This window comes from Mytilus edulis, chromosome 1, assembly GCF_963676685.1.
Source record: "Mytilus edulis chromosome 1, xbMytEdul2.2, whole genome shotgun sequence".
NCBI classification, from domain to species: Eukaryota; Metazoa; Mollusca; class Bivalvia; order Mytilida; family Mytilidae; genus Mytilus; species Mytilus edulis.
This window is the reverse complement of record NC_092344.1, coordinates 24,163,410-24,190,159: the sequence shown is the minus strand read 5'-3', so window position 1 is coordinate 24,190,159 and position 26,750 is coordinate 24,163,410. Positions and strand designations below refer to the sequence as shown.

The window sequence follows — 26,750 nt, the reverse complement described above, 5'->3', positions numbered from 1 at the left end:
GTTTACCTCAACCAATCAAATTGTATGCATTGCAAGTGTAGTAAAATTGGAATATTCCTAGAACGTATTTGACGTATATATTCAAATCTCTTAAATGTGAGCAGCTGTTTAATACAAATCTATATGAACCGCTCTGAATAGGAATTCCACATTTCGACCCTTGTTTTAGATTTGTTACATAAAACAATTCACAAATTTATCACGAGAAGCATAAAACAAGAATGATTGAATATCATTCAATGGATACCTCAAATAGAGTATTCCAGAGAGGTTTCTGTAAACAGCCATACATTTGGTGGTGGAAATCAGAAAGGGTGCACCGACTGCCAAAGATGGGCCCGCTCCAGTCATGTTTCAGTGATTCCATATATAACCAACAAGATGTTACCCCTGACACGCCTCTGTACTTATAAATCAGTTAAAGATCAAAGTCCGCTTTATTAAAACGACAGATAAAATGGAACCTGCCTTTGAAGTTTCTATACGTATCGAACAGCCAATGAAATACATCATCGCAAATGTAATGTTCTTCCAACGTATTCGATGTATCTAAAAAGGTTTACTATTGACCTTAACCAATCAAATCAAGTTTGTTATCAGCACGTGAGGTGAAATTGAATACTTCCCAAATATTTTCACGTACATGTATGATTAAATCTTTGAAGTCTACGTAGAACATATAGAAGGGGAGCTTTTAAAATAACATGAATTACTTTGATGGCAGGCCAATATTTGTATATATACGTAAGACGTTCAACAAATTAGCCAAATGGTATTTCTAAAATCAAACACGCCTACCCTGTTATGATGACTCATTACAAAGCGATTTCGCTTGACCCATATTGTTTGCTTTCATTTAATATAAAATGTGAATGTCAATTTATAAAAATCTAGTTTTAAAATATAATAATGATGGAATTTGAAGCGAGATGATTTTTTTTTAGTTTCTGTATTTAACAATTAAAGGACAAAAAAAAACCTAAATACGCTTTGAATTCAACAGTTGTGCTTGACTTTACACTCGATTCCCGAAGATATATTTTGTTCTGATTAATGGCTTTGAAAATCATTCTTCGGTACTTTTTCAATGCGCTTTTTTCATTATTATGGCACATAGAAAAAACCAAGCACACATGACAGAATTCCCCATTTTGATTTAATAAATACATTGAGAGTCACCGGTAATAAAAAAAAGATACCCCTTGTAACTGTATCGCACGTATATGCATACTTTGATACGTATTCGTATTTAAGTTACTCAGTTCTGGAACACCTCTACTAAGATCGAGAGGATAATTCAATTTTATTTAACTATTTTTCGTGTTCGCGCAGATTTTGAATGATCATACACATCATATAAGTATATTTTCACAACATAAAAGGATATTTGAAAATGATAAAAAAATTCATATACATCATATAAGTATATTTGCACATCATATATAAGTATATTTGCATATCATTTAGAATGTTTACACATCATATAAGGATATTTACTCACATCATAAAGAGACAATTTCACATTATATAAAGGTAAATGCACATCATATAAAAGAGAGTTAATGCATTTCTTTAAAATGTGCGCATGCAACAATTATAATTGCGATGAATATAAAAAAGAAGCAGCTAAAATACTGAATGCAGATACAACCTCACTATATTGTGTAACAGTCACGAACTAACGGTTTTGCAAACTGATGAAAATAATTTTCATTGATACCAACAAACAAACAAAAAACAAACAAACTATGTTTGTTAAATTAAAATAGAATACAGTAAATAAACAAGTAATAATTTTCAATGCATATAAGTTACTTTGTATATTTGTTTTAACCATACTTGTTGTAAACGATCTTTTTTTAAATGGATTTCATTAGTATTTAATTAGTGCTGAAATATATTTACCTCCGGATCTTCATTTATGTTTATTAATTCTTCTTCATCGTTAACCCCTTCTTGGCCTATCATAGCTATCATTTCCTTATAATCAAATTGCTCTGTCTCTTCTCTATCCAAGTCAGCCCATGTGGTTTGCTTACAAATTAAAGAAACACATAATTCAACAATCATCAATATGGATAAAATGTTTAAAAACATATAAAAGGTGTAACAGTGCGACGTAATCTAAAGAATATTTTCATTTATTTACTTTTTTTCTAATTCTATACGACCTGAAACATTATCAAAGACAAATGCATCACCAATTTGAAAATGGTGACAATCTTGGAGTTATCAGTTACAAATACCATGGATATTAAAAACAATCCTAAGTGAAATGCAAAATATACGAGTGTTGACGAATAAATTTAATGTGTCTCACATGGAAATCTGTATCAAACTGCTTATGTGTAACTTGTGAACAGAAAGTACATTGTTCATCTAATGATTATAGCTGCACGTTGAATTTCAAACTTGTCATCACTCATAGACTTTCCAAATTTTACATTTTACGATCTTATGTCAGAACAAAAATAGAATACAGCTATTTATGATTTAATTTCACATAAAAGTAATCTGGAGTAACCTTTACGAGTTTCTACAATTCAATAACTTCATCGAAACCTTTAAATTAAATATACTTGTAATTTCTGGTATCTTGCCTATTAAACTTATACAAATAGAATAGAATTACGACATATCTTACCATCATGTTATGTAAAGTGTCATCCGTTTCGTAATGGTTGTATTATACTCTGGAACTTTTATTTTTATTTAAGTATATGATAAAATCCTTTGCGAACAGCACATGCTATATCAGGTTATGTGAACAAAATCACAGAAATACCGTTATGGAACACAAGTAAAGTAAAAACGTCCGAATCTAATTAGCCTGAACAATAAAAAAGTATAGCATTAAAATTTTGAATTCTTATCTCAAATTATGAAAAAGCATTTATGATCAAATATTTCATTTAATTCAATAGGAAACTGAAACCATGCAATTGACTTTTTGGCAGAGAGAAATCACAGGGAATGTCAGTCCAACAAAAGTGGCCCTGCATGAACGTACATTTTTTTTCAGTTTTGTTATAAGGAAAGTAACAGTACCATTGTGTATGTTGATTTGTATTGATTCCATAAAAGAATGCATGTGCGAAAAACATTACAAAAGTATAGGATAGTTGTCGAACAACGGCAAGTCTTGTGTATGGCTCTGAATTATCTTCCCTAAATTAAAACATTGACCAAATACAAAAAAATATTTAACAAAACACATTATTCCATATATATTATTATCCAACAGCACATAAATGTTGCATTTTCAACATTAGACTACCTTGGTGCTTCTTCTTTTTTTTCTACGGATGTTTTAAAGAGTTCAAATGCTTTAATAAGATTGAGTTTATGTATTGTATCTAAAATAATCCAAATACTTCAGTTTCAAGTGTAAATTGATATAATGAAAAAAAGATGTTTTTAATCGTTGAACCCTTTTGTAACACAATTTTCCATTCTTGCGTTTTAGAATTAAGAAAATGCAAAGTAGACTAGTGTTCTCCTTTCAATAAAAACAATGATTAACATGATACCCGTGTATTTTGTTCCGTTTGTAGTACAGTCTTTCCAGGTGGATCTTCATCCCTATAATGTCAAATATTGAAATGTTTAATCCTATAATAAACATTAATTAATATTAAGAAGAAGTGATATTCACTGCGCTATCCATCACATGATTTGAATGTATAATTATGGTAAAATGTTTGATGCGCAATTGGTTTTGATAAATAGCTGCATCATTTTTGTCTGTCGTTGAATATTCTTAATATATCTTACAAAACATGTCTTTCAGTGAAGTTAATATGAGGTTCAGTTGTCTTTTGTAAAACTGATATTCTCTTTGGCTGTTGACATATATAAACAATGTGTTTACCTTTGTATTTCAAACGCTTAAGTTTGAACATTACAGATAATCATTGCTGCATTTGATATCTATTGAGGAAAATGAAAAGAAATAAGAACAACGCTAGGGTATAGAGTGATTCCGAAGGAATACAACGAAATTACTTTTTAATGACATAAATGATTGCGTTCTTCAAGATTTATTTGTGTATTTTTTAACACTTAAGGACATTTGTATTTTATAATTCCATAAAGTTGTACTATTCTAGTAGGTTCCCTATATGGATTGAATTTTGAATAAAACAACATTTTTAAACATATTAAAATGAAATTCAAAATGCTAAAATGCTAAATGTTTGAATATTGTTACAAGTGTTTGGTGTTTAATTGATTTTGGTAAACAGTTGTCATTAATTACATGTTCCTTCTTTCTGAAAACGAAATAAAACTAATATTACTGTTTGTTTTAATTTATTTTTTTCAATAGTCAGTTGTGTACCTTCCCCTTTCAGCACAATTTTACTGAATTGGTAAATTATAAAATCAAATACAACTGTAAATCTCTCTCTCTCTCTCTCTCTCTCTCTCTCTCTCTCTCATATAAGTAATAACATGTACCGTTCATACATTGCACGATGTTTGCCCACCCAAATATAGGAGTAACAGATATTATATCAATAATTTCCATAGAGGTCCAAGTTTTTTAAGTGAAAAAACGCTTTTCTATTTTCTTTGCCATATCCTATTCAATATTATAAGAGTAATTCCTCTATTTTTAATTCAAGTGCATAAAAAACCTTTTTCAGTTTGCAATATTAATATGCAGCTTATACTCCCATTTTTTTTTTTAAATATTACTACCGAAGGATGTGCATGTTTCACAATAAGATTAATGTGTATAGTCAACAATGTGACGGAGGTTTTGCACACCAACAATTCACCATCTATTATATGATGGGAAATCTACAACTTGTGCAAAATTTCAAATTATTATACTTCAACCTAACAAATCGTGCTATTCTTCGTGTCCTCACATTACACACAAGGACACCTGAATGGTTTAAAATCTATTTTCGTTTTCTCCTGATACCAAATAATATCTTAAAAAAAATTGTGTTCTTTTTATGTTTTATGTAATAATTTGTAGAAACGAAAACATAACAGAAAAATGCAAAAAGAAAGACTTCGTACATGCATCATCCATTTGTTTTAGACAGTTCATAAAACACTGGTAACGAACTGTACAAATCATAATGAGTACAACATTACAATTTCTACACAACATATATATCAAAAACTTCTGTGCACGATTTTTATCATTTTTTACGCATCCAAATGGTATAATCGTAATGTGTTTCCTCTCGGTTTGATATGGTTTGAAAAAATAGCAAATAGTTAATTGTCGTGTTTAAAGCCATAATTTACCGATTGTCACCTTTAAATCAATAAATAACAAAAAACATGGATATTGAGCACGTATATAACATGTACAATAAGATAATAGTTTTTTACGATGACAGATTCATACGTAATGTTAACACTGGGTTTGTACGAGAAAGGTGACGCTGAGTTCACAGCATACGGAAAACATATTCGCGAATTGTTTACTGGAAGCAAACTATTAAATTAAAGTAAATTTCTTCTAAATTTATAAAAAATTGTAGTGTTTTCTTGAGGACAAATTATATGTAAATAAGTTGAAATATAAAAGCTACCCATTTAGTCCAAAAAAAAACATCATTTTTTCCATTTGACTTTAAAAAATAAAACGATTACTACGAACAACTTTTAAATGTAACACACACAGAAAAGAATTATAATATAACAATGAGCGTATTCCTGACATGGTACAGGACATTTTTTTAAAAAGAATAAAAAATGGTGGGTTGAACATGGTTTTGTGGCATGCCGAACCTCCCTCTTTTATGGCCATTTGAAATATAACATTAAAATGACAACACAACATTACAGGACTACAATACAAATAAAAAGGAGAACACAAATGGCAAAGAAACACACGAATAATAGCTAACAAAAGGCAACAGGTTTAAAATTTAATACGCCAGAAGTGTATTTTGTCCACACAAGACTTACTAGTGACGCTCAGATTCAAAAGTTTGAAAGCCGAAACAAGTACAAAGTTGAACAGCATCGAGGAACAAAATTTTAAAAAAGTTGTTCCAAAAACGGCCAGGGTTTTCTGTTAGGTACCAGAACATCCCTGTTATTAAGAATAATTTATACTTTTGCAAACGGTAAATTTTATAAAATTGCTATATAAAAGATATACATGATAAAACTGAAGTAATAACTCATAACAGGAAACAACCGAAAAAATAGACTATAAAGGGTAATTACTCCTTAAGGAGTAACATAACCATTTTTTTCATGTGGACTTATATGTAGTTCTTACTTTGCTGTACATTATTACTGTTTGCAGTTTATCTCTATATATAATAATATTCAAGATAATAACCAAAAGCTGCAAAATTTTCTTAAAATTACCAATTCAGGGTTAGCAACCCAACCAAAAAATGTCCGATTGGTCTGAAAATTTCAGGGCAGATAGATCTAAATGCTTTGGTTTCATAGATATGAACCAAAAACTGCATTTTACCCTTTGTACTATTTGTAGCCATGTCGGCCGTCGTGGTTCATGGGCGGGGTCATCAGACACATTTTTAAAACCAAATACCCCATTAATGATTGTGGCAGAGTTTAGTTAAATTTTGCCCAGTAGTTTTAGAAAAGAAGATTTTTTTAAAAAGATTACAAAAATTTTAGAAAAATGGTTAAAAATGACAATACAGAGCAATAACTCCTGAAGGGGTCACTTGACAATTTTGGCCATGTTTGACTTATTTGTAGATCCTACTTTGCTGTACATTATTGATGTTTAAAGTTTATCTCTATCTAAAATAGTATTCAATATAATAACAAAAAACTGCAAAATTTCATTAAAATTACTAATTCGGGGGCTGCAACCCAACAACTTGTTGTCTGATTTGTCTCAAAATTTGAGGGCCGATAGATCTTGACCTGATAAACAATTTTACCCTTTGTTTTTCTCTAAATGCTTTGGTTTCAGAGATATGAGTCAAAATCTACATGTTACCCCTATGTTCTTTTTTAGCCATGGAGGCCATCTTGGTTGGTTGGTCGAGACACCGGACATGTCTATAAACTAGATTTCCTAGTGATGAGTGTGGCTAACGTTGGTTAAACTTGGCCCAGTAGTTTCAGAGGAGAAGATTTTTGTAAAAGGTAACGACGACGGACGATGGACTAAGGACTACGATGGACGACGACGGACTACGGATGTTAGTGATGAGAAAAGCTCACTTGGCCCGTTTGGGCCAGGTGAGCTAAAAATTTGACCGCATCAACCAAAATAGAATACAGCACTATATAAAAAAAAACATTTTGCCGCATAATAAATCATTATTTTTTACCTCACGATTTATTAAATATAAAAAATATATTAAACACAATTGCTACGTCATTATATCGTGCTTGCATGTTCTTTTTTACTCAAATTATTTATTCACAAAATTACTATTTTTGAAATTTCAGGCTGGATAGCATAAATAAAGCATTTGACCATATTTGCACTTTATAGAGTATATTCATTCTGCAAAACATTAAAGCAGTTATGTGTTTTATGTAAGGAGGATTTATTTTGTTCCGTTGTATTTACACTTATAGTTGATGTATTTTCCTCAGTTTATGGTTTGGTTTCAGTTGCATTGATAAATGACTATTGAACAGCGGTTGACAACAAATCAGTAGTTTTTATACTTCAAACTGGCTTGTTTAACCAGAGTATTTGAGCACATCAACCCAAATAAACCATATTTGTATAGCGCTATGACAATGTATATAGCTGCATAATAAATCCGTAATTATTTAACGTCGGTGGATTATTTATTACAAATGACATCAATCTTGGAACACAATTACTTCAAAACTTTGTCTGCATAAATTTATTGTGCCAGCATGTCTTCTTATTCTTAATCAAGATATTATCTCGTTAAGAAACTGAGTAGTTTTGTTATATTTGTGAATTTAGTAAAATGTGTAAAAAAAAACTATTTGACAGTATCACCTAAATTGATCAAACTTGAACTATATCATGACAATAATATAGCTGCAAAATGAATGTATTTTTTTTTTTTATGTCATGATATATTATAATAATACAAATAGTAGCAATATTGAAACGCAATGACTATAACATGCTTCCCGCATCTATGTCTGTCCTTTTTTTTTATTAAAAATATTGACGCGCCACAAAAAATAATTAACTTTAATATGCTGGCTCGTGTAACAAAACTATTTGACCGCATCAACAAACATTAAATATATTTGTACTTTATAATAAAAAGTATAACTTATATAAGTTGATATCAAAAATGAAACGTTTACTGACTGACCGTATTCATTATCATTGTCACTTTCTTATGACAACGTTAAAGCCGCATATCAGTCAGTATATTTTTTTAGTTCTTGATGGAATGTATCAAACAAATGCCAGCAATACTTGTACACGGTGACGTGACCATAATGACTACACATGTTTGTCCACATCAATTTAGAGAGTCAGCATTTCATCTTTCATGATTTTTAACCGTCACTGAAGTAGGTAGTTTCCTAACTAATATATACTGACTTTCTGTACTTGATAATAAAAAAATTATGCAGGTGTCATCTGGAAAGATTATACTGAATGAATGATAGTATATTATGTTCGTTGACTGAATGTTTTGCTGGTAGGTTAATGTCCAGTGACAGATATTTCATTCATGGTAATGAAGAGTTCACTTTTTCGGACGTTTCAGAAATCATTTCTAATCGTTAACTATGAATCTTCTGAAATTGACGAGATAGTTCATAAACAACACGTTATTTATCCGGACGCTATACGGACATCTTTTGAACATTTCGCCGGAAACAGAATCCATTGAAAAACGAAGAAAAATGCATGTAATGCATAAAATCATATCTAGAAAGAGACTATACAAAAAATTGTGGAACGACCCAACGTAAACAATGACGTTGATATCCAGACAAATAAAAATAGTTTTCCAATGCGGTTGATACCCTTTTTATCCGCCTTTCAATTAAAAAGGGTCCTTCATTTTGTTATAGCTGAATGTATATATTTGGATCCAAAATGCTGAAATTTTATATCCATTATTATATGTATACTTTAAGAAAATAAAAAACGAAAAATATAAAAGCTGTATAAAATGTAAAAAGAGTCACTAACGAGTAAAGTTATTTATTGTACTCGAATAAACAATACGATCATAGTTTATATAGAATAAAATTAGTAGTAATCACTAATTTATTTATATTCATTATGCTTTAAGAATGTACTTAGGTGAGGTTTTGGAATAAGTGTCAAATGTTCGGACTCCTTGGTGTTTTTACATACGATACAAGGTGAAATATTTTGCCCAATAACACCTGTTTATCTTTCAACATAAGACTTAATAACTCATAAAAGGTCATTTGACAAAATTCAAGCAGATTCTTGATTTTCTTTCTTTTGATTTGAGATCCAAATAATAACAATGCAAATATAAGGTACAAGTCCGAGTCAGCCTTTCCCGAAAAGGAGCTCCATGACCTATCAACATTTTTAGCTTATTTTGATCATTAACTAATATTCTTGCAGTTTAAATAATCAAGTTTGAATGCTTGAGTTATTTAATTTTACTTTAGAACACATCCGTAAGCTACCAAGTTAATGATGCCCTCGCTGAATAATCCAAGAGCAGTAAAGTGTCTTCTATGGAGAAGCTTGACATCGACTTGATTGTAGTAAAAATTAAAATTGCAAAACTTTGTGCAATCATCACGCGTTACGATATCTCGGACGTTCGAAAATAAGATATACTCGTCCTGGTTTGAATTGTTATATTTGCCACTTGACATTTAGCAAACAATAAAAACAATAAAGCGTCATTGTATACTCAGAGTCAGTCAGTTCACTATTCCCAGATGATACCTTCTCACACTTTTCATTGTAAAGTACATAAATAATCAGTCATTGGTGTGTTGCATTTATTTATTTTTTCGTTCTTTTTTGTACATAAATTCGCCTGTTTGTGTTCTTTTTTAAAATGTTTTTCATTTTTTATTTAGGGACCTTTTAAAGCTGACTATGCGATATGGGCTCTGCCGTATGTTGACCTATAGTTGTTAATGTTTGTGTCATTTGATCTCTTGTGTATCATTGGCAATAATACCACATATTATTTTGATATGCATATCTTTTATCGATGTTGCCGTCAAACTATGTTGTCAGCTAGCCTGATATATTTAAAGTGCTGATTTTTTTTGTGATGCGTCAACATTTTGAATAAAAGAAATCCTGCTTGCATTTTAAATAAATGCGGACAAAACTTTGTACTTATTTCTACCAGTATTGCTGTCATTTTTACTATACAATCCATCCTTACATAAAAATAAATTGTAATCTATCATCATGATTATGCGTCCATATGAATTTGAAGTGCAAATACGACCAGTTTAGGTTGGTGCAGTTAAATGATTCTGTTATTTAAACTAGTCTGAGGTATCAAAACTACTGAATTTGTTTGACAAGCCAATATTTTTAATAAAACGTGAACATCTTGGCACACTTAATTGATGAAGACAACATTTTGTAGTCATTGTGTTACAATATTATAGTTACCTTTATCAAACGACCAATCCTGACATAATAAGAATTAAAATTACTGATTTATGATACATTCATGTAAATTTTCAAAATAAAGTGCAAATGTTTTTCGTTATACAATCCAGTCCGAGGTCTCAAGACTATTATGACTATTGTTATGATATCAAAAAGAAGATGCGGTATGATAACCAATTAGACAACTCTCCACAATATATCATATAACATAGAAAGTATTAACTACAGGTCACCGTACGGCCTTCAACATGAGCAAAGCCCATACCGCATAGTCAGCTATAAAAGGTCCAGAAATGACAATGTAAAACATTTCAACCGAGAAAACTACCGGCCACTTAGAGAGCCGTGGTTAGTGCATCGAACTACTAACACAAAGGTTCCTGGTTCGATTTCCGTCTGGGATGAAAATTGCAGGAACTGCATTTTCGGCTCTCCCTTGACACCAGTTGCCAATATGGTCTCGAAGAAACGATGATAGTCCGTCGGAAGGGGACGATAAATGGCTGATCCGTGTTAAGTGGGAGCCATATATCTTGCACGTTAAAGACACCCTTGTAGATTTCGAAAAAGAGCAGGCTAATGCCGCTACAAGGCAGCATTCGCACCCGCAAAGTGGAAAGGGATTAATATAAGTTGCAAAACTTGTTTCCCAATCCACTCTAAATTAATATGTTTACACTAAACTCACTAACGGCCTTGTTCATGTACACAACATGAACGTAAAACAAATATGTAACACATAAATAAACAACAACTATTGAATTACAGGCTTCTGACTAGGGGAGTAAATATTTCGAATAAAAAGAGCACACGAAATTGATGCAGACACTATTTGGTAGTCATTGTGTTCCAAAACCTGTCTCACCTGTATTATACAATCAATCTTGACACAAAACAACTTTTTGATGTATTACTCTAATTTGTGGGCCATGTTAACTTTCAGAATAAAGTGGAAGCATGGGCAGTGTTAGTCGATGAAAGCACGTGATTTTCTTAAACAAGCTTTGCTAAAGTATCGATACTTCTGAATTTGTGTTTTTGAGCCAATTTTTGAAATAAAAATAGAATATTTTCAAAATATGGTCAGTTTTAATTGATGCTTCAAATAATTGTGATATACGAGTAATCCAAGGTATCAAAACTAATAAAAGTTTGTTACGAGCCACTATTTAGTATTAGAAGATGACATGTTGACAATCTAAATTGATGCAGACAGAAACTTGTAGTCATGTGATCCAATATTGCAGACTTTTGTATCATGCGATCCATCCTGACATAACTAAATACTGATTTACCATGCGAATATTATACTATCGATCTGTAAGTCTAATGTATTCATCAGTTGTAATTAAACCCTTTTTGTTATTTTCGTCTACATTTTTGTGCATTTACTTAGATATTATATTTGAATAACCTAAATCAGGAGTTTTTATATATTAAAGTTTAAAAGTCATAGAGAGTCATTATTGTGTCTTAAATTATTTGACAATCACATGTTGACAAATGATATGTAAAAATGATTTTGTAAAATATTATGATTTATAGTTATTGTTAACAGCTTAACGTATATCCTTCACGAAAGATATAGAATAAAAAACAAACATAATATATACGTGTTTAGTAGGGATCCGTTCATGCGGCACTCCAATGATCATTTTATCTTATATGATATACACCGTACAAGTTCACGTAATAGTTAAGGGAAACAATGAAGTGGTGTTGTAAAAATAACAATCAAGGTGTATCTTAATGTTTTAGTGTCCTACAAACCTTAAATCAGGGTCTGTGTTTTCATCACGAGGACGTTGAAAAGACACTCTGTAATCTGTACTGAGGAACTCCGACTCCATATGCTGCTGTAATATGTGTCGTTTAGAATTATCTTTTGAATTAGAAATGTTCCTTGTGATATTCAAATGATGTATACCTGCTTTTCTCCTTTCTAATTCGACAAGAAATGAAACACCACAACTCTTTACATTTCTAGTATGTCCAACTAAATTATCCATATGTTTAGTATTGACTCCTTTCGAATCGAATTCGCCTACAGGATTTTTATTGTCAGAAACATCATTCACATTTGTTGCTAAGATGTATTGTGTTTCATTCGAAATGTTTTCAACGGTCTCTTCCACATTTTCAGAATCTGTATCCTCCGAAATATATTCTTCCTCACTGCTCGTTATAGTCTCTTCTTCGGAACTGTCTGCCCATTCGGAATCAGATTCTATCCAAGGTGTGATGCCTGTTATATTTTTTCTATAAATACTCTCAGCATTTTCAACAAACGTGTTGATGATATAATCTGAATGCATATATCTGAGATGTTTTCCTAATTGACTATAATGCGCAAATGTTAACGGACATATACTACAAGGAACGCGTGGTTGTTTTGCATGGATATAACGATGACCTCTTAACCTGTACTTATTCTCAAAAGGAATAAGACAAGTTGAGCACCAATGTTGTCGTTCCATGTTGCAATATGAATTGTTCCGTTACTTGTAAGACCTTAAAAAAAATGTCATTGTAATGTACTCTCAATTTTCTTAGTAATATATGCAAATACATTAAGTAACTTAAAAGATATAATATGCATTTACAAACTTTCAACCAACCATGTCGACAGTGTAGTTATAAAAATTGACGGCGCTTGTTTGGTCGTGTTTGACATTTGACCAAAATTAATATCATAACTCAAAGGTTGTATTCCGTTCTACTCTAACTGTAAACACCAGGATGATTGCATTTGAAGCACTCTTTTTTTGATAAATTTACGCACATTTTACAGTTCTAGAGATATCCTGATTACGTTTGCTAAAACAGCGCATAATAAGCGAAAACAGGAATTGGTAAAATAATTAATTGATTGATTTGGATTGATAAATATCTAGTTGCAATCATTTCATGCATGTTAAGGACAAGAACAAATCCACAATGCATACACTATGTTCAACCTGTTATAGAGACTGTCCGAAACGAAGATGGTCGTGGCTGAGTACCTGCTCATCCCGCAAAGCAAAACGGACACCCTACTTTGGCAAGGGCACCACGGGCAATCGGATAAAAATCTAATTGACTATATTTCTATTCATCTGTCTCACGTAAGGTGATTTGGGAAATGCATGGGCTGGACTAGTACTTACTGTGAAAATATCCTTAGCAAGGACATGATGAAAATGTAAATTTTGTCCTACAGTAATTTGCAAAAAAGGTTGTGTTCAAAAAGTGAGAAAAAACAGCTAGCCCTAAATAAATTATCCGTACTATCAACCTGTGTAAATGAATAGTCTACAGCAAAAAAAATTACTGGAACAAATACAGGGAATCATATCCCAATAATATTACTACTCATTCCATGCTACACACGGTTTATATTTCCCACATTATCATGACCTTAAAACGAACTTACACAATATCTTTTTTTATGGAACTAGAATCAGATGTCTGATTATCTATTGTGCATGGATGCTACCTCATTGACTTATAAATATTGTATGGTTATTTGTACAACGAACGTAATTAAAAAGTATGGGCCTCGATATGCTTTCACAAAAAACACGAAGGTATATTTTGCACATTATCAACTGGAATAATATGATGATATGATGATTAAATAATATTTCATCGAGATATATTTTGTCAGCATGCAATTTAAATAAACAAGCAGATATGATCTTTGCATTTTGCAATCTTACTTAAACGTTGTTTACTAAAACCCTATGACTTATATGTCTTTTTTGATAACGGTTAAGGTTATCCTTATTAGGTATGACCTAGCGGACATGTTTGTTCATACCCTTATTTTACTCTCTGTAACGTTATATAAAGTCAACATAAGTATACTCTGTTCAAAAGTCATCAATCGATTGAGAGAACACAAATCCGGATAACAGACTTAACCCGAGGGACACACATCAACTATCTAAAAGGAAAACAACAAAACAACAGACACACTGACGTGCAACAAAAACAAATTCCAACATACATATAAACGAATTATAATAGATAACAACTGCCATATTCCTAGGTACAGGATTTTTACAGGATGTTTTGTCTACAAAAGACTCATCTAAGACTTTCAATACTGTTTAAAAAAAAAAAAAAAAACATGTACGAAGTTGAAGAGCACTAAGGACCAAAAATTCCTAAAAGTTTTGCAAAACACAAAACAAGTAATCGTTACCTGATGAAGAAAAGCCTAAGTATTTCAAACATTCATATTTGTGCTAGTAAATAATGTATAATTATGATAATTTATGTCAACACAGAATTACTGAATACTGGGCTCGTGATACCCTAGGGCAATACAAACTCTACCAGAAGTGGAATCGACCAAGTGGTTGTAAATAAACTCGTCATAGATACCAGGATTGATATCTCGTGAATTCGAATCTTACTCAAACTCTACCTCAAGAAGTGACTCAAATTCAAAGTTGTAACTAGAACTCTGCCTTTAAATGTGACTCAAACTCGAAGTCCAACTCGAAACTCAATGCTAACTAGAACTTTAATCCTGAGCATGACTTGAATTCGAAAACTAACTCAAAGTTAAACTCAAACAGTAACCCGAACTTTAATTATATTGAACACTAATTAAATGGATGGTCACACGCATTCAAGGCAAATACAACATGGAAGTATATCTAAAAATATATTTTTTTTCCGAATTGATCACGTGGTTTTACCTCATCAAGTAATGGGATAACCATATCAAAGAATAACAGGACCACATCAAAGAATGACAAGACCACATCAAATAATGAAACAGACTCATCAAGTAGTGTACAATCGTCAAATATTGAAACATCATTACGTAATGTTAAAACCATATAAAGAATAGGCAAATCATCATTACGAAATAACAAAAACACATTAGGTAATGAAACAACTACATTATATGGAACGCCACAGCTGTCTTATGTGGTACTCTGATATTACGTTATGTTGTCCTACTATAACTTGATGATATTTTATTGGTTTTGACATTACGTAATGATGTTTTTATATAACTCAATATGGAATAGTCATTACTTAATGATATTTCGATATTACACGACATGGTTTCGTACTGACTTGATATAGTTTTGGCATTACTCAATACGGTTTTGTCATTATTCAATGTGGCTTCACCATTATTAAATGTGGTTGTGTCATTAGTCAATTTGGTTTAAACATTACTTAATGTGAATATGACTTAACGTTATGTAGTTGTTTCATTACACGATGTGGTTTTGTTATTTCGTAATGATGATTTGCCTATTCTTTATATGGTTTTAACATTACGTAATGATGTTTCACAATTTGACGATTTTACACTACATGATGTGTTTGTTTCAGAATGTAGAGATATACAATGCCATAGGTACCAACGTCCCTGCAGATTGTATTAAAGGTATTCAACAGATCAGAGAAATGTGGCGCCTCTATATGGACAACGAGGAGGACAGACTGTCTTTGCTAGTGACAGGGTTTAACCTGGGTGGCAGGCAGGTGCCACTGTACTCGCAATATCCTCGCAATCCTGGTAGGCTTCAATAAAATACTATTCGTATTAAGGTGAAGAATGTCCCTCTGTCCGTTGACGATGGACAAATCCACAGAGCTCTAACTCTACAAGGGTGTGACATTCAAGACCTTTTCCGAGAATATCTGAGAGTCAATGGCGAATTAACTGCTTGCCAGACTGGTGACAGAGTGGTAATCAGCAAGTACTAGACAAGACCATACCAAGAAATCTGCAGATATGCAAATACATGGCTAGGGTTTTCCATGCTGGACAACCTGAATTCAACAGAAGCATCAATTATGAAAACAATGTAAAAACTTATCATAAATGTTTGCAGCCTGGTCACTTGATATATGAATGTCCAAATGATTTGGTTTGTAGAACTTGCAAAGAGAGTGGGCATAAAATGATGGACTGCCCTACTGACCTTCAAAGTGAACATAAAAATGATGAAAACTCAGAGGTTGATGTTAATGAAAGTGCAGATGTAAATCTACAGTCCAATGAAGCTCAGACAAAAGAACAAATGTCTGAAACAACTGACAAAACATCTAACACATCGATAATTAAACCAACACAACATAGTAATGGGTCTAGCAAACACAGTGATACAAAAGCAGGTTCAACAAAAAAATGTGCAAATATCAAATGTCAGTAACTCAGGCAATGACAAATCACAACAATCAAAAGATAAATTTGTGAGAACTCCAAAAAATGCAAGAAGAACCGCAGCAAGAAATCATACCCCACCAACACCTACTGATACCATTGCACCTAAGAAATCAAAAGGATAGACTGTTTCACCACTTTATAGTCAAAACAACTGTTGTAAAATATTTCAAAATATTGTATTTTAATGATTTACCACTGAAATGTACTGTAAGAAAAAATGTACTATAATGAAATGAACAAATGTTTTTACATTATTTAAAAAAACAAAAACAAAAAAAATATATAAATGGAAAAAAAATCAAGCTCAAATACAGAGTTTAACCGAAGTAAAGATGAAATATTTAAAATGTTGGAATGTTATTAAACAAGATATGGTATGAAAAAGTTAATATGGTGTTGAAAACGCTATTAATAAGACTAAAGTTATGCATTACTATACAAATGTTTGTATTTTTAAGATGTCAATTGAAAATTTTTGAATCAAAGTTATGGTGTTACATAAATTATTCAATAGGTCAAAATATAATGTTTATTTTCCGAATCATGATCAACCAGATTTTGCATTACCATAATCATTTGTTTAAGTATTATCATTGTATAGGAAAAAAAAGTCAACCAGCTGTTTTTTTTTAAACTGGAATTTCCCTATGCTATATTTAGAAACATCAAATCAGTGTGAAAATCTATCGGATAACAGAAGTTATTCATTGACCAAAAAAAACTTTTGTTGCAAGTGATAACAAAGTAATTTATAAACAAACAAATAAAAACAATCTTGGGTATATATCCAAAATTACTTACCTAATCAGTAATGTGCTCATCTTCAGAAAACATCTGTTTCAGAATTGTAAAAGTAATCCAAAAAATCATTTACGTATGAATTCTAAAACAGGATTTAAATCCATTCAAAGTTCAGACTTATCTATAGTATGCGACATATGCAAAAGCACTTTTCAATTGCAAAATACTCAGTTCATATGTTTGAAAGGTCTTACTCGCACATTATTTGTATTTCACTTATTTTTTAGTGTACTGCAACGTAATCCATTTAAACCGATAGAGGAAGAATTATTTGTCCAAATTGAACATGTTGAATGCTTTATACACAATGTAACAGGTGATGACACAAATTGTATGTACCTGGGTACGTCCGTACTTCACGGGTTAATAATTGACAAGAGATTAAATAAGGTCGCAAATTTTTACCTGTTGTCTATTGAAAGTTGGTACTTTAATGTTAGAATAGATCGTATCGATAAGTCAACGAAATTTAATTACCTTTTAACTAATCATTACAATGACAAATATTAATTTATGTACACTTAATGTTAATGGTATACAAAATAAAGAAAAAGGATTAGGAGTCATAGATTGGGTTAAACGTAATAAGTGTTCCATTGCACTTTTACAAGAAACAAATATAAATGAAGAAACTAGGGCCAGTCTAGAAAAGGAGACTGATTTTATTTTTCACTGCAGTCAGTCATGGAACTACGGCAAGTAGGGGGTAGCAATAGGTATAAACAAGCATGCAGACATTGAGGTTATAAATAAATTCTGCGATAATGACGGAAGACTTATTTTATTAAATGTGAAAATGGACAATGTAATATTGTCTTTAGTTTGTCTTTACACGCCAAATTATAGAACCGGTTGAAATTCTGTCTTTTAAAAAGTAAACAATTTTATATAAGAAAATTCTATAGGCATTACTCTAGTTGCCGGCGATTTCAATGAAGCGTTGAAGACTTTAGATAGGAAAAGCTTAAATAAAAATACGAAATTTTCAGAGCCTGTTAATAGTTTAAAAGTTCTTTTGAAAAATCATAATTTTATAGATATTTGGCGTATTTTACATAAAATCACACAACAGTTTACATGGAGAAGAAAGGATAAGACACAAGCTAGTAGGATAGATTTAATTTTAATTGCAAAAGAGTTTCAGTCTCTCGTTGAATATTGTAAAAAAAAAACCAGCACTGATTAAAGGGACTGACCATCAAGGGATAGTTTTAAACTTTAAGACAGGGGCTTCAGAAAGAGGGAATGGCTACTGGAAACTAAATAATTCTATCTTAAAGGATATTGAATATAAAAACACAATCAACAGAGTAATAAATCAGTTCGAAAATCGTATAATCAATAATGACAGTAGCGATATCCGTCTTTTATGGGACAATCTAAACATTGAAATTAGAGACGAATCTATTCTATACTGTAAAAGAAAATCGAAATTATCAAGGGAGACAACAAGAAAATTTGAAAGTGAATTAGAACACTTAATGACAACCAGAGATAAACAATTAAAAGAAGATGAAACACTAACAAATGATATAAAACAATTAGAATTACAATTAGACACAATTTATGAATATAAAGCAAAGGGAGCTGAAATTAGATAAAGGGAGAAATGGATAGAACTAGGGGAAAAGAATAATTCCTATTTTCTGGGATTAGAAAAACAGCGACAAGTCAAAAATTCTATTAACAAACTCAGAAATTAAAATAACGAGGTAACAACAAATCAAGAACAAATTTTAGAAATGATTAAAAACTATTATACAATATTATATAGAACCACGGCTCCAGATAACGATCTATTGCATACATATGTAGGTGATACTGTTATGGAAAAGGATATAAATGTAAATGACTTTAAAATTTGTGATGGGGAGGTTACTACAGATAAATGTGAAGTATCAAAGACTATTTGTAACAACTATAATAATAGTTTAATGTATTCAGGTATTATTTGAACAAATGTATTTTATTAGTTAATTTTACTGAATGTTCTCCCTGGGTTTTCAGTGGTAATTAAACAGGGAAACTTGATGAAATGCTGAACACCAAGTGTAATTGTTAAACACCAATATGTGCAATAAAGAATAATAAAAAAAACGCACAAAAAACAAATATTTGTAAAACAAAAATGCTAAAGAATCTGTATGTCAAACAATTTAAAGTTATAGCAAAATAATAAGTACCTTTTACCTTTTGGGATTTTTTTATATAATCAACAAACATATTTAACAAACATTTAAAACATGGAGATTTGAATAAACGTCTTACAATCCTGGTACCTTTGATAACTATCAGTATTCAGAAAAAAAATAGCGAATCGTTTTTACTGCTATTTTTTCTCATTGTTTATTTATTTGTTTTTATTTTCTGGCATTTCCTCTCGCTCCTTCGAGTACTATTTCAAGTATATATCATATAAAATTTATCAATTAAGACCGTTACTAAAACTTTTTTAACAATACAGCATATGAAAAATCAAATTTTGAACATCATTTCAAAATGATGAATTTATAATTTCTATAGTTCACCATTAATGAAACCATAATACACATCAATAAACTTACTACAACGGTTTAAATCCAACATGCTAGAACTTCATTTACTAGATTTTGTATTGCCTCAATAACGACCCGTTTTATCTCCGTAACATGATATATTTGAATGACATAATGACAGTATGAAGACAAACCCCTATGCACTTTTTTTTTATTTTTGCACTGTGTGACACGATGTCGTTGCCGGTAAAAAAACATTCTATACAATAAATACGTCGACATGTTAACCAGCATTCCATATTAAAAAAACAGACACGATCGTTATCAATGAATATAGTTAAAATTAAATGAAGTACCTTATTAATGGATTATTTTTAAAAAGCTTTCTCTCAAATCAAATCCCGATTATTATCTTTAAAACGAAATTCATGTTGTCATATTTTTTTTTTATGTAACACATATTTATTGTTCAAAATGACAAATTGGTCAGCCATAAGTTTTACGATTTTGTAACGTCCTTTCCAAAACAATAACAAAATTACACGTTAATAAATGAACGTACTAAATAATTTGTACATTACCAAAAGACACAACAAGACACAAATCTAAACGATTACTGTTAAAACGAATCAATGAGTTTTTATCGAGTGAACTATTTTTACAATAAGAAAAATTACACCGACCTGTCCGTGTGTATGTTTTAGATGCATTATTATAATTTTGTGAAGATGAAACTTTAGTTTCAATAACTTGTGAGTCCTTGTAATTCTGCATGCAGGTTATTGGAAAGTATATAAACTACTCAGCGATGGTAACTATCAAAAATAATTCTCATTCTTCAATTAAAATCCATTAAATCGTTATTGGTTTAATCATATGATAGTACTAATACTTCAAGATCATTCGATTATACCTCTTATAAAGAAATATTTTTCATCGCATGTGTTGTTACCGCAGAGAAAAACGTTCGGTATATATATATTTCATATTCTTTTAAAAAGGTAGACACTTAACATAATGTTTCTCAGAACTCAACGCTTCATCCCTAAATAATAATAAATCGATTGTTATATCGATGTTAAAAAAAAAAATACTTTCTTCTTAACAACACATTTCTATATGTTGAAAAATGTATAGAATACAGTAAACAGTGGTCGACATTTTCATTGATTATACCATGCTCATGAACAATTAATATTTTGTATCAAATTTGTTTTGAAAACGTCATCAGTCAGAGCACTTCATCTGTAACGCAGTCTTGCGTTTGCAGTACAAAACGGTCTTTTGAGAAACAAAATCTCGGAGATTGTTTTTTTGTTCAAACGAGAAAATGTAGTTGTATGCACTAGAAGCCCGATTTCAGTCTGAAACGGCCATTTTGGTCTGATCACATCTTGATTTACTGGATTTACCGCTAGAGAAATTCGTCAAGATATTTCAGATCGTTTAGTCGCCGTTCAGATCGATAGCCTCATCAGGTAAATCAGTTAGTTAAGGCGTATCAAGACGGAAAAGACTGAATCGTCTAGCGGGTTGTTTGGACCCGTTAAGACCATGTCAGACCAAAACAGACCATGGATACAAAGTTACGTCAAGATGTTGTCAGACCGTGTCCAGTCGTGTTCAGATTTTAATCATTTGGACACAAAACGAGTGAAACTTTCCCATTGTTTATCAGGGGTTGCTCCCCTTTTAAAAATAAAATAAAAGTTAGAAAGAAGACGGTTTATGTTAACAGAAAGTCTACCACGTCCCTTTAATCATGTTAATTAAATAAAAAAAATATTCAATTTGAATTCTTACTACATCCTATTTAACATGTTTTGTATATATTTTAAAAAATAGCTCAAAGTCATACTGCTGAACAAACCGCCGCGAAATGACTAAAAAAAATTCAACAGATTGCCGAAATAACATTTATTTATTGAATGTAAGCACCTGAACCTTTATATTAAAGGTTTACAAGTGATTACAATACATGTTTTTGCAATTACAGACTGTCGTGGGTGGTGAAAAATTTGTCATGTTGACGCAATAGATCATTTTTACAACCGTATTAAATAATTACGGATGTCGGCCGTGAACACACAGGCACTTGTCTCAGAATTGTTTTTTTTCTATATACCTTATTATAATAAGGTATATAGGAATTTTTTTTTCTGAGACAAGTGCCTGTGCGTGAACACTTGAAAACGCGTGATCTTAATAATTATGTTTAATTAAATTTAAGATGTAACATTTTTTAATATTGTAAATGAATGCATTCATTTAACTTTTAATGTTGGCTATATAAATTGCATTTGAGTGAGGCAGGGAAATATATATATATATAACTAGAATCTATGTCTTTTCTCGTTTTCCGTTTACTGTCACGATATCACAGTAGCATGAGTTCGAATCCCTGCGAGGGAAGAACCAAAAATTTGCCAAAGCAAATTTACAGATCTAACATTGTTGGGTTGATGTTTAGACGAGTTGTATATACATAATGTACACAGCCATGTATCACCATCATTGATGGCGATCCGATGGATACATCTGTTGTAGAGTTGTCACTGACTCAGACGTACTTATGAATATAATTATATTCTGTGACTGTATATAACATTAGTTTGTAGGATCCTTTACTATAGATAATTTAGCTTATATGTAACAATAACATCTTCATGCCTTATATATCATGTACTGTAGTACGCATCTAGATTAAAACTGACGTGGAAAGGTAACACATGCCCACCGAAAGCTCTTTTTTTTGAGAGCCCAGGTGGTCGTGTGGTCTAGCGGGACGGCTGCAGTGCAGGCGATTTGGTGTCACGATATCACAGTAGCATGGGTTCGAATCCCGGCGAGGGAAGAACCAAAAATTTGCGAAAGCAAATTTACAGATCCAATATTGTTGGGTTGATGTTTAGACGAGTTGTATATATATATATTGAAAACTACGTTCAAACCTTTGATTGCGTTGGATAAAAACCGCAATTTTTATACGTGTGCATGTCAAACAAATTTCGTTGTAGAAGGGTCTAAAAACAGCACAAACAACATTTTCCAAAAGACCAACAAAGTGAAAAAGTATATTTAAACAAAACGCATTTGACTAACAGGTCGAACAACTGATGTCCTTTAACCCTGCTGACTGCCATTGGCGACTGCCAAATAAAATTGATCACAAGATGTAACAAACTGGATCTTAATATAAATTATTAAATAAAAATTATTATTAATAAAACTGGATCTTAATATATATATATATATATATAACATCTCCATGCCTTATATATCATGTACTGTAATACGACGCTAGATTAAAACTGACGAGGAAAGGTAACACACGGCCACCGAAAGCTTTATTTTTGTGAAGACGAGGTGGCCGTGTGGTCTAGCGGGACGGCTACAGTGCAGGCGATTTGTTGTCACGATATCTCAGGAGCATGGGTTCGAAACCCGGCGAGGGAAGAAAAAAAAATTTGTAAAGGCAAATTTACAGATCTAACATTGTTAGGTTGGTGTTTAGACGAGTTGTATATAAATTCAAATTACCTCTATCAAAATCTTGAAATTAATACAATTTAAGCGAACGCTCGAACATTTTAAAATTTCCAAACACTGTGCAAAGACTACAAAGATATGCCAAAATAAAAAAAAATTTAATTTAATTTGAATTGACAAATTTTTGTATCACATTAACAACAAATAATAATTATTTCAATGGAAACTAGTTTATAACATTGAAAAACAATATTTCCAAATTCTTAATTTTTAATTCTGATTTCTGCATGCTGAATTTTGAATGTCGAATTCTGAATTATAAGTGAGCCTTCTCGGCTTTCGTACAAAACGGCAATCACATTAACAGTACCAAATTTTCTGCACCAGATGCGCATTTCGACAATATATGTCTCTTTAGTGATGGTCGTGGCCAAAATATTTGAAATCCAAAGCGTATATAAAAGATGAAGAGCTATAGTTCCAAAAAGTATAGCCAAATCCGTGAAAGGAATCAGAGCTTTGCATGAGGGAGATACATTCCTTAATCTATAATATTTTTTAACATTTTGTAACAGCAAATTTAATAACACAAAAAATCCGTATTTTTATGGCAGTACCGGAGTACAGACTACTGGGCTGGTGATACCCTCGGGGACTAACAGTCAACCAGCAGAGGCATCGGCCAGTGGTAGTAATAACAAACATTACCGGTACCAATTTTTCTGCACAAGATGCGCATTTCGACAGTACATGTCTCTTTAGTGTTGCTCGTGGCCAAAATAAGTAAAATCCAAAGCTTATATAAAAGATAAAGAGCTATAATCCAAAAGTTACAAAAAGTATAGCCAAATCCGTGAAAGGAATCAAAGCTTTCATAGTGAGATACATTCCTTTATTTATAATAATTTTGTTACCGCAAATTTAATAACACAAAAAATCCGTTTTTCCATGCCAGTACCGGAGTACTGGCTACTGGGCTGGATGAAACCCTCGGGGACTAACATATACTGAGAAAAATTCTTAAAGGTTTCAACAGACAAAGAAATTGATGATGAAGATTGGAATAAATTGATAACACATATTTAAACCTATCAAGTTGTTATTGTAGACATCTGTTTTTTTTAGGATCGATTGAAGTAGTTTCTTAAGGCTAATGGTATTGAATTTTCACACGTTAATATAGTCGGTAAGATAATTCGTTCCATAGTGTGCAAAGACGTAGCACGGTATATATGGATTGTAAATTCCATATAGGGATTCCATATTCGCTCTCAGCCTATATGGATTTTACTGACCCCATTTATATATACCGTATAAGGTCACTAACACACTATTTTACTAATGATATCTTTTAACAGATACTCTGATGTTTTTTAACATACTTCTTTGTCCAAAAATGATAAATGGATCATAAATGCTTTTTTCAACTAAGAAGAACTTTTTATTTACAAAATAGAAACAACACGTTACTAATGTCTTGCGTCGGAAGCCTTTTTCTGAATTTCTGAGTTGAAACCTTAGTTTCTTTATAGCTTTACAGTACATAATAAAACAAAATCAAATACACGCAAATTGCATCATACATGTTATATATTAATATGAAAACATAAAATCAATACGAATTGATATGGTTCTGATAATGAGTTGATCGTACATTTATACGACTAAAGAAGAAGAAGATGTAAAATCTAGAATTTCAGATTAACGCTGACGATACGAATTTTAACTTTAAAGTAATCGATCATAGTTGTCAAAGCACTTTAGTGGTTTATTCATCATAAGCATGATATATGTGTGTGAATGAATAGAGCAACCGCAGCTCTGGTCTCTGTTCAAAACAAAATTTAAACCCAATGTAATTATTGCATAAAACATGCATTAAACTATTAATAGATTCAAATCTCTGTTACATGAATAACGCTCATTTAAATGCTAGAGATTGATTTCAATCAAAGTAATGTGTTTACCGTGACAGTATGGAAATACTGCTTTTCTATTGAATGAAATAGATGTTGAAATTATACAATCTGATGAAATTTCAGACATCTTCAAGGTTTCTGTTGTCTTTGTGTCAAGTGCATTGATCAATTTACAAAATATGTATATGTATTACTGGCTGTTGTCAAATGTTAAAAAAATTTATTAAGCAAAACAGAAGTTACTTTAGTAGATAGGTAGGAACTGTAGAATACACTACAATCACTCGACTGTTCTGATTGTAACTCGACCTGTCTGAATTGATCTGACATTTACATATTTTGAAATACTCTAAACTTGTTTTTGACTTTTACTCGACCAGTACTTAGCCATTTTAAACGCGTCTGAACCATGCTAGACCTAGTCTGAACTATACTCGACCTAGTACTGAACCATACTTTAGGCCTCTGTGATATTGAACACCGTGCAATTATTGACGAAATTGACCGAGAAACACTTTACACCTTCTTATATCTTGCGCCCAACACACCTACAGGACTTTCCAATAAAGTGCAATTTGACAAAAGGCTCTACTCTATAACATGACATTAAGACAGGCTTAGAATATGTTATTAAGACACAAGACGAGCTCACCAAAAATCATCGTGAATTCGACAAAGAAATCGTGTTAGGAGTGATGCCAGAATTACCGGTGATCAGTCATTTTAAAAAAAGGGGGTATTAAAATGCTACTGGTTGTGTATTACTTATATAAAAAATAATGTACGCATGGTGTATACAATCTTACTGGATGGGCAAGGGGGTGAAACCTGTCCCCTTTTGTAGAACACATTTTGTTGTTTATATTTGGAATTACTCATGCCTCCCCTTTAATATCCGCCACTGCTTACCTCGGCCACTGTGGTGTATACAAAATATTGTACACATTATGTATAAAACCTTACCGAATGTATATGACATGAATGAAATCGTACTGACCGTCTATTCAAAATTTTGTACACAGCATGTTTGGAATTGTACTGACCATTTATTACAAAATTTTGTAAACAGCATGTATGAAATCGTACTTACCATCTATTGAACATTGTGTACACACCCTGTATGAAATCCTACTGAATTTTCAAGAATTGAGTTATAAGGAATACAAACGTAGTTACACTTTTATAAATTTGGTATAATAAAATATGATCGTTATAAAAGTTTAGTTAGTGCACTAGACAAGTGTGTTCTTCCTTTTGATTTGTGTTAACAATTAAGGGGGTACAGAACACCTAAGAAAGATAACTCTTGTGATTTGGTCTAA

The 26,750-nt window shown here is 31.6% G+C and overlaps 1 protein-coding gene across 2 annotated transcripts in view; it reads right to left on the bottom strand.

The window, feature by feature from the left end:
• Positions 1 to 26,743, bottom strand: part of LOC139528541 (uncharacterized) — a 41,400-nt gene extending 14,657 nt beyond the window's left edge. Inside the window, exons 1-4 of one of the 2 annotated variants that reach the window (XR_011665622.1) lie at positions 26,519 to 26,743; positions 12,314 to 13,054; positions 3,531 to 3,582; positions 1,906 to 2,034 (exon numbers count right to left, since the gene is read on the bottom strand). Coding sequence is in view for 1 of the 2 variants with exons in the window: in XM_071324573.1 (XP_071180674.1) it covers positions 1,906 to 2,034; positions 3,531 to 3,582; positions 12,314 to 13,020 (888 nt within the window). In the remaining variant the exon portion in view is untranslated. The remainder of the gene's footprint in view (positions 1 to 1,905; positions 2,035 to 3,530; positions 3,583 to 12,313; positions 13,055 to 26,518) is intronic. The other variant, XM_071324573.1, reaches the window with a different exon arrangement.
• Between the last annotated feature and the right edge of the window lie 7 nt (positions 26,744 to 26,750).